This window comes from Papaver somniferum, chromosome 4, assembly GCF_003573695.1.
Source record: "Papaver somniferum cultivar HN1 chromosome 4, ASM357369v1, whole genome shotgun sequence".
NCBI lineage: Eukaryota > Viridiplantae > Streptophyta > Magnoliopsida > Ranunculales > Papaveraceae > Papaver > Papaver somniferum.
This window is the reverse complement of record NC_039361.1, coordinates 38,669,002-38,679,278: the sequence shown is the minus strand read 5'-3', so window position 1 is coordinate 38,679,278 and position 10,277 is coordinate 38,669,002. Positions and strand designations below refer to the sequence as shown.

Here is a 10,277-nt window from a genome sequence, read left to right as displayed (position 1 = left end):
TTTCTTCATACAGCTTGGTGTTTAATCGTTTATGTGATTTTCTAGATTATTTATGCTTTTGAATTGATACTACGTGCTTCGGTTAGACCCCTAGACGTGGTATGCAAGGATAGATAGGTGATGCTTTAAAATCACTATCCATGAAGCGAAGAAAACTATAGCGGAGAAACAATATTTGAAAATGCATGGAACATGTTTTTAAAGATTAATAGAATTTGCATAATTAATTGGTGGAAACCGAAAACCCTAATAACCCATTCCCATTTTGTCTATCGTTCAATTTATTTATTATTTCATTTTGTTCCAAATATCTAAAAAATTGTTAAACATCATCTTGTTTTTGGTATTAGTTAGCAGAGTATTTCACACTCCTCGTGGAAACGACCTGTACTTGCCATTGTTCTATTAGTTAGACACTATGCACTTGCAGTATTTTATTGTAGGTTTTCCATCCTACCAAGTTTTTGGCGCCGCTGCCGGGGAGTGGTTGCATAATACTCTCTGATTGATATCTTTTTGTACATAATTTTATTTTGATTTTCTTTTAGATTTGTTTTGGTTCTTTTTACACATTTTTTTTCTTTCTTAGGTACCTTAGTCTGAAACAAAGTATGCACTCGCAAGGTTTTTGCAAGAACCACTTGGAGGATGCATTAGAGGTTTGCTTAGCTCATTTTGGGTATGATTTTGATGATGATAGTGTTATTTGTGAAGTAAATGCCTTATTAGACTCCATACCACTGCTAGACACTAATAAATGGAAGCCCAAATTAGAACCTCTATTTTTGCCCGAGCTTCGACTAGTTCCATCAGTCAAGAAAGCTCCGACTTTGACCCTTAAGTTATCATGTTTTGATTGCTTTAATAATAAAACCGTTGCGGATGAGAATGGGTCTATTAGTCATGATATTATTGCTCTATTTGATCCGTTGTTTAGCGGGTGAATTTGAACCATTATCTGCAGCGCAAGTTATTTCGTCGGACTTAGAACCAGATTTAGGGAGTATAACAACTGTTCAATTCTTTAAACAATCTTTGCTAATTATTTGCGAACCTGATTTACTTCATATTCAAGGTTCGAATTATGTTTTGAATAATATTGAATCCAGTTTTAGCTCTCTGGATACCAATCATTCTTGCTGCATGATCATACTTCCAATTGACCGGATTAGTTGGGTTGATCCACAACTCTTCAGATTATATATCTATGATTTGCAGCTTATTTTCGGGAACCAACCTCACCTTGTTTGAGATTGCGTGCTACTGAAAACAGGGAAACAAATATCTTTCGCTTCATGGGAGTCAACCCATCAGATTTGTTCCCTTCACTCTATCTTTTATTTTTATTCGTGTAGTTTTTACATATCGTATTTTAGAATTTCCCACCTTAGTTTCTACGTTGGATGACTCAATTACATTGAGGAAAATGTAATGCTTAAGTGTTGGGGAGTGGGTAATTATCCATATTTTTGCAGATTTTCACTTTTCTTAGAAAAAAATAAAAAAAAAAATTAATTGCATAATATCTCTGTTTTGCTCGAGGACTAGCAAAATATAAGTGTGGGGATGTAAGGGGATTATAACTGATCTAGTCCTCTGTTTTCATGGTTCTGCTATGCAAGAATGGTATTCAATCACATCTTGATCCATCGTCTTTTGTTTAGTTAAATATCTTTTTAGTTTTTGTGTCATTAGTGTAATCCTTTTTTTTTTTGATGTTTAATTAGTCTGTTTGTAAAGTTGCTTGGAAGTATAGTTTTTGTGAATGTTTAATATTTACGGATGCAATATTTTCTTTAGATTCCAAGTGCATATGTTGTTTAATTTTTGTCCATTGTTCATCTGTTGGAGTATCAATCTTTTGACAAAACAGAATGAACGAGTAATGTGTTTAAGGGGGCTTGGTGTAGAGATTTGGATGTTAGGGTTAACCATGATTTTGTTGTGGGTTTGCTGTTAAAGTGATAGGATCATGAATATGATAGGGACTGTATATTGAGTCTTGTATCCGAGAAAATAGCCAAATTTTTCATAAATTGCGGTGCCAAATCTGACAAACTTTACCCAAAAAAAAGTCAGAATTGAGAGCACAATTGAACAGTAGGCCTAGGACTGCTACATAATTGTGCTTACACATTAATAAAATTAACATACTAAAAATAATGTAAAAAACTTGAATTTAGTCAATGTCGAGTGCTCAGCCATAAATTTGTTTGTCTTGGTGGCTTCCCATGTTCTTATTCATTGTAATCATTATCCAAATGTTCACCATAGCTTTTCTCAAATGCATCCCAAGAAGCAAAACCCTTAGGAGGAGGATCATTTTCAACATGGATAATTTTCTTATTATGAACTAATTCCCATTCTTCATCGACAAAATCTTCTAGTATATCACCAATGCTTTCCACAAAGTCATCCCATGAAGTAAAGCCCTTCGGAGGAGGAGGATAATTATTAATAAGACCATTGGCAGGAGCAACACATTTATTATTAGAACTCATCCTCTCAATTCCTTCTTTCTTTTACTTACGAACGAGGTATCTTATTTCTTATTTCTAGGATCCAAATCTAGCTAAATATAGTGTTTTTTTTCCCTATACATATCTAGTATGCAAATCTAAATATAGTGGGTGGGTTATGTTTACCATGAATACAACAAACGAAAATCAAGGTGATATATGGAAAGTGGGATTTTGCGGATTTTGCGAGACCGAGCAGAAAAATATTGCATTTAGGATTGTAGGATTAGACTACTGATTGTCATTTCTAAGTAGACGCCTATAATCTTGTCGTAACCCTAAAGATATCTCTAAATATCCTGACACGTTAAGCACTCATGTCAATGAGATAGATAGTACACTTGTTAAAATTAAAATTTTACATTCCTTATTTAACAAAATACTCCTTCCTTATTGAATTTCAGACGCAACTTTTCCTACTACATTATTACTACAATAATAATTAATTTTTTGCAAAATTCATAGACACCAGCATTTGTTGATCATACACGGTTTACCAGGGTTTACGCGTTTTTCATAGAGCCAGCACCTGTTGAAAGGCATTATGTGACGCTGGTGTATTGCAATATCTTGAACTGCATCATGGTTTGGCTCATGTCTCATGGTTTCTTTTTATGTTGCTGTGAATTGTACCCTGATTTGAGAATCATTTGGTGATTATGAACATCTCAATTGCATGCTTTATGAACATCTCAGATTGTAGATTCAGACTGTAGGTGATTTAAGATTATGAACATCTTTTGGTGATTATGAACATCTCAGATTGTAGATTCAGACTAGGTCTGTATATGCCTCTCCATCAAGTGAATTAGACTGGATAGAGAATAATGCTTATTTTGTTTCAACATACCACGGTTGAAATCACAAAGAGAAACCGAAAAAGAAAATTGAAATTTCATTAACCACACTTACAAACACCATCACCATTACAGATCAGACCACTAATTACTAATAGTTCCATTTACAATCAAACCATAAGCAAAAGAACTAGACACACTACCAATTCCAGTTTGACTTACACCTGAACAACCAACTCCGATGTCGTCCGATAAGCAAAATTCCCATAACGTCCATAACAAGTACCAGCAAAATACCTACCACTACTACTATCGAGTTTGATCTTTGTCAACACCAAAACAACACCTTTACAAGATCAAACCTTGTGTCGAAATAAAAACTCCCAAAAAAAAAACACTTACCATGCATTAGAAGATGTATCATGTGTTACAGAGGACTAGACCTCTCTTCCAGTTCCAACAGCACCAACAACTACAAGCATTAGGAAAATCTTTGTGAATTTTCACGAAGATGATCTGAAGACTTCAAGGAATCCAATCCTCCTAAGTCTTCCTCAAAAGATTTCCCCAATGCTCTTCAGATGATCACCACTGATCATCGTCATCGTCGGTGTTAAAGCCCTCTTCTTCATAGGAGAAGTCTACGCCGCTATCAGTGCTGGTAGAAGCTGCAGGACCATAACCTCCATCCTCATCATCTTCACCATATTCCGATCCTTCATTTTCTTCTTGCTGAACCTCTGCTGCAATAGGATTTCCATCTACATCCATCCCTGGTATCTCCTCACCGTCTGAATCCACGTTCAGGGGTTCAGACATGGTACGAGCAAATATCCTGGGTTGAGCTTTCTCTGCCAAATAGAGTAGATACATTTCTGCATCATCTCTCTCCTGACTTTGTCTCTCTCTAGCCTCTTTTTCTGGATCATTAGGTCCCTCACTGCTGCTATCATCCTCATCAAGTTTTACTACTTCTCCACTTTCCTCATCACTTTTACTTTCTGTGGCACTTCTTGTCTTAATCCAACGACCTTCATATCTCTCTAGCCTTTCCCTATTCTTCCTTGCACATCTTGTCTTAATCCAACGACGTTCATATCTCTCTAGCCTTTCTCTCTTCTTCCTTGCACATCTTGGACAGAACACACAATTATTAGAGTAATGTGTTTTATTTCACTTAATTCTAATTGGGGCCATAACTTCTTCCAGTTATTACGATTTTATTTTCCAACTGTACCCACACGTACTCCACTTTTTACAAAGTTAGTTTTTTACTTTAGTACCGTTATAACAACTGCAGCAACACGTACTCCACTTTTTAGTCGCATCGCACTCCGGTATTTTAGAGCCGTCAAAGCAGAAAACTATGCAGCAGGATAACAAGATTTGACTGAGAAAATTCTTAACATAGAAAGTGCAACATGAAAATTGAAGGATCTTTACCTTCCTGTTTTACCAAATTATTTACGATATACACTTAAATATTTTGCCAAATTATTTATTAGTAAAAATATTTCCAAATTTCCATTTACCCTCTGTGTTCATCTCTCTCGTCTTAAATCATTTCATGTTTCTACTCTTAAATCTTCTAACCTCCCTCTAGAAAACTAAACAAGTGGTTTACTTTGATCATCTGATTCATCTCCTGGATAAACCATATATTCCCCTGTCAGTTTTGCTTTGCGGAATAATCGGATCGACCGTGTAAGTAATTCTTTTCAGTACTGCTTTGTTAACTGAGATTGTAACTCTAATGGTCATAGTAGGGTAAATATTATCTTCACATGCAACTTTATGTAGGTAGCTAACCTCTGACTATTTGTATGATTCATGTATGATAACTGAACTCACATTGTGATTTGTGATTACTCTTTGTGTACGTATTACTCTTTGCAATGATATTTCGTAGTTTTATTCGGACCACAATAGCATTTTCACAAGATGTTCACAAGTTTTTTCTCCGTCCAGATATCTGAGAATTCATAATGGATCCTAGAGTAATGGATAAATCTTGGATGTATACCGATAGAACCAAACCGCATTATCAAGACGGAGTCGATGCATTTATAAAGTTTGCTACGCATACATACCAACAGGATATTGCGAATGGGAAACGGAAACCATACCACAAGGGCAAAGTTAAGTTTATATGTCCATGTGTGAAATGTCTCAACCTCTACGTGCACAAGGAAAGTAAAGTTAAGTATCATTTATTTTCTTCTGGATTCATTCAAAATTATGCGGTATGGACTAAGCACGGAGAAGGAGATGAGTCATCAAGGTGGACACTTCTGGATGGTAATGGCAGCGACGATCCGCACTTTGATGAACCAACACATGCTGCAGAAACTAGAGAAATGGTTGGTGCTTTATTAGGAGACAACTTTTCAAAGGATTCTGAGAAGATGCAACGGATACTCGAAGATGCTGGGAAACCCCTATACGAAGGAAGTGCCGATTTTACAAAGATATCTGCAATGTGTGAACTGTTTAACCTGAAGAGCAAGCACGGAGCTTCCGACAAGTTATTTAATGAACTTCTACCGATGTTAAGATCCATGCTCCCTTTAGGAAATGACATGATGAAAAGTACATATGAAGCAAAGAAGGTGATGAGAGATTTGGGTTCAGGTTACGAAAAGATACATGTATGCATCAATGACTGCATTCTCTATATGAAGGATTACGAGGATCACATCAAGTGTCCCACCTGTGGGAAATCAAGATGGAAAGTTGACGACACCACCCACGAGGTTTATGAAAAAATTCCGGCAAAAGTCTTGTGGTATTTCCCAATTATCCCAAGACTGAAACGGCTGTTTCAATCAAAGAGAATTGTCGAATATTTATTATGGCACGACACCAGAAAGAAAGAAGAAGGTGTTTTACGACATCCAGCGGACTCACCAGCATGGAACAATATAGATGAAAGATATCCCGTAATTCGTGATGATCCTCGAAATCTGCGGCTAGGCATTTCGGCTGACGGGGTTGACGTAAACAAAGGCATGCAAAAACAGCACAGTGTGTGGCCAATTCTGACAGTGATTTACAACCTTCCGCCAGAGTTGTGTATGAAGAGAAAGTTCACCATGCTGTCATTAATTATCGATGGGGGGCCTTGTAAGGACATTGATGTTATGTTACAACCGTTTGTCGAGGATCTCAAGGAATTGTTTGAGGGAGTCCAATGTTTTGATGCGCTGAAACAGGAGATGTTTACTCTACGTGCGGTTGTTTTATGGACAATAAATGATTACCCTGCTCTCGGTACACTGTGTGGTTCCCCTACCAGGGACGAGACGCCTGTAAGGTGTGTGGGAGAAATACTTACTATGTCAGGCTAAAACATTGTAGAAAAGAGGTTTATACCGGGCATAGAAGATACCTACCATACGATCATCCATTCAGACGTCAGAAGGGGTTCAACGGAAAAGAAGAAACTGAAAAGGCTCCGGAACTTATGACCCCGTCACAAATATACAATGAGGTAAAGATTATAAAGAATAAATGGGGAAAGGGACGGAAGAACATTGTGGTGGAATTCGTGCAGGATAACCCTGGAAGAGGTGGAAAGATGAAGAGAATCGAAAAGACCATCGACCCAAAAAGGGGAAGGGGAAGGAGAAGGAGACCGAAAGGCGCTACTGGAAAAAGTTCAATATATGGTTCCGGCTCCTCCCCTACTGGCGGTATCATGTTGTCCACCATTGCATAGATTTCATGCACGTCGAAAAGAATGTATGCGAGAGTATCGTTGGAACATTGTTGAACAATGAATTTAAGTCGAAAGACCACCTTGCTGCTCGAATGGACCTGAAGGAGATGGGTTTTAGAGACGAGTTGCAACCTCGGGAAAATGGCAAAGGGGGATATATACTAAAGGCAGCATGTCACTCATTAAGCCCGGAGGAAAAGGACAAGTTTGTGCAACATTATCCGAGATAAAGGTTCCACAAGGGTATTGTTCAAACTTTTCAACACTGGTGAATCGAAAAGATCGAAAGCTTATCGGACTAAAATCGCATGATTATCACATACTAATGCAACATTTTTTGCCCATTGCGATTAAATCAATTATGCCGCAGCCAACAAGATATGCTATTATCAGGTTTTGTTTCTTTTTCAGGGCAATATCTAGCAAAGAAATCAAGGTGGCAGAGCTAGAAAAATTGCAGTCGGATCTCGTTGTGACGTTGTGCTTGCTCGAGAAATACTTTCCTCCATCCTTTTTCGACATCATGGTTCATTTAACTGTGCATCTTACCAGGGAAGTGCAAATTTGTGGTCCTGTATTCTTTCGATGGATGTATCCGTTTGAAAGGTGCATGAAGGTCATAAAAGGGCATGTGCGAAACAGAAACAGACCTGGAGGAAGCATTGCTGAAGGGAACCTTGCGGAAGAGACAATTGAGGTTATCAGTGAGCACCAACAAAGCATGAATGATACAGTCGGAATTCCACCAGACAAACTCAACACATCTGACACTGGCGAAGATTCTTATTCTTTCAGGGGAAAACCAATGTCAAATCCTAAGTTTCCTCGTGTTGATAAGGATCTGTTTGATAAAGCGCATTTCTATGTATTGCGGAATTCGCCTGAAGTTGCTCCTTACGTTGAGTAAGTATAACTAGATCTAACCAGATAACCTCATTTTTTATTTAGTTTTTGATTCTGTGTCCGAATTTCTGTAAAGATAATAACATTAATCATTGCACTGTCCAGCCGACACCAGAATTTTTTGAAGGATAAATATCTTGGTATGAGTGATAGACAGCTAGATCAAAAACATCGTGAAGAGTTCGCCAAATGGTTACAAAAAGTGGTAAGAGTTTGCAGAAAATGTCACTCTTGCTATGTAACTTTTGCGTTGAGACGGAGGCTAATCCTTATAATGTATTTCAGGTTGACAGTGAGTGGGCAGACTCTAGGGAAAACTTCAATCAGGACTTAAGGTGGCTATCAATCCCACCGAATGCACAAGTAGAGACATACGAAGCATATCACATCAATGGATACCTGTTTCGCAAAATCTCATGATGGTTCCGTTAACCAGAATAGCGGGGTTTACGTAGAGGCAACTGACACGCACATTAGACAAGCGGGGATTACCCTTAATCTGGCGGATTATTATGGTGTTTTACAAGAGATATGGGTGCTGACATATCATTCGCTGAAAGTGCCACTTTTCAGGTGTAAATGGGTTACCAAAGCAGGGGTCTCAAAAGACAAACTTGGCTACATTTTGGTTGAGCTTGATAAGTTGGGACTCCAGGATGATCCTTTCGTTGTAGCCTCCCAAGCTAAGCAGGTATTTTATGTAGACCAGGAAAATAAAAGAAAGTCTATTGTGTTAGGTGCACCTACCCAAATCTGGAAATATGCTGGTGATGAAGTCGACGAGGAATTCAGTACGGCAGTTATTTGTCGGAATGAGTATAAATTGCCAAAGGTAGATAAACTTGACCTGCAAAGGACATCCAGGGATGATTACTATCGGGACGACATTAAGGGTAGAACTGCAAGGAAACCACCAGCACCAGCACCAACAGCAGTCCCTGCTTCTCAAACGACTGCATCTGAGCAACCATTTCCAAGGACTAAGCGACAAGCCAGGTGATAGAATGTAGTTGTTTGGATTTTTCTGTTAACTAGAGAATGAATGTATGGATTGTTGAAAAAAAATTGATTCTTAAATCATGGTGGGGTTTTGTATGCAGATGGGTTTTAGCAATGTTGGATGAGTTTGGATTTGGCTATACTGATTATTGAATTAATATTCTGTCATGCTAGGATTAGTAGTAATAGTACTAGGCTTGCACATAGATTTTTTTTTGGAATTGGGCCTAAAATAGTCTTTGAATTAATCTTACTCCAACAACATTTTATAAACTGGAGTAATACCCACCATCTTAAACACATTTTATATACCCTATTGATTCATTAATTCAGTCATTCCTACCCATCTCTACTTAACAATCATTGGAATTTTAGAATCATTCACCAAGAACATTGCTTGTTTGTACATTTACAAAAACAAGAAGACAATAACAAAAAAAAGTCCAATACTACAAACATTCCTTTAACATTTATCAGCTCATTGAGCATTATATCAAGTTTTTTCAATTTCCGCATCAACACCACAAGTTCACACAACTATCAAACCCTCAAAAGATCAAAGCTTTAAACTACCATTACATATTCTCAAAATACCTTCACCAAAAGGCCATAAACCGAACCCCTTTCATTACAAACCATTACTACAAACTTGAAACAACGACTACCCCTTTCAACTTTACAATCCAAACACAAGAAAATTCCTTGTATCTTACTACTTGCCCACAATATCAAAATAAAAGGAAATCCAAAACCGTCCGCATCAACTTTCAAAATACAAAGAAACTTACCATCTTTCGCACCAACATCGGGAAGAGTAGAAGGAAGGAAAATTACCAGAAAAGTTGTTTTGCAAAAAACTTGTTGATCGTTTTCAGGATTTATGCAATGCTTGAGAATCTAGCCTTTCCTGGTAACTCTGATGAGCTTACCACTGTTCATCCTCATCAGTATCCAGACCCTCTTCACCACAGTCCTCGCTATCAGATGGTGCAGGATAAGTCCCACTGGATGATGATTCATCATCACTATCCTCATCCCCTTCTTCCCTTTCTTCCTCACTTGACTCATCATCGAGATCAGCGATTCGACGGCTCACCTTCACTGCAACAGGTTCACCCTCACTCATGGTGCGAGAAAAAATATTGGGATTGTCAAGTTCATATTCGAATCTCCTTCTCGCCTTCTCATCATGATAAGAATTCATCCTTTTCTTGTCCTCTGCAGCATCCTAATCTAGGTCACTGGTATCCACTTCCTCCACTTCATACTCATACCCTTATGAGGCCTCAGAATCACTTTCTGTTGAACTGCCAAACTTTGGGGTCTTGGCCTGCTTCTCAG

General features: G+C 37.9%; 1 protein-coding gene across 1 annotated transcript; it reads right to left on the bottom strand.

Moving 5' to 3' along the window:
• Positions 1–3,901: 3,901 nt before the first annotated feature.
• Positions 3,902–10,062, bottom strand: LOC113272371 (transcription initiation factor TFIID subunit 11-like). The gene is made up of 2 exons (XM_026522216.1): positions 9,866–10,062; positions 3,902–4,439 (listed from the first exon to the last, which is right to left on the bottom strand). Exons 1-2 carry the CDS (start codon positions 10,060–10,062, stop codon positions 3,902–3,904), a joined length of 735 nt encoding a protein of 244 aa, XP_026378001.1.
• Positions 10,063–10,277: the final 215 nt, after the last annotated feature.

Excerpts from the sequence above, each read along its gene's own strand:
- LOC113272371 (XM_026522216.1), bottom strand. The coding sequence starts at position 10,062 with ATGAGTGAGGGTGAACCTGTTGCAGTGAAGGTGAGCCGTCGAATCGCT. Across the intron at positions 4,440-9,865 it reads ACTGATGAGGATGAACAGTG|GAAGAAGAGAGAAAGGCTAG; the intron begins GTAAGCTCATCA and ends AAGATGTGCAAG.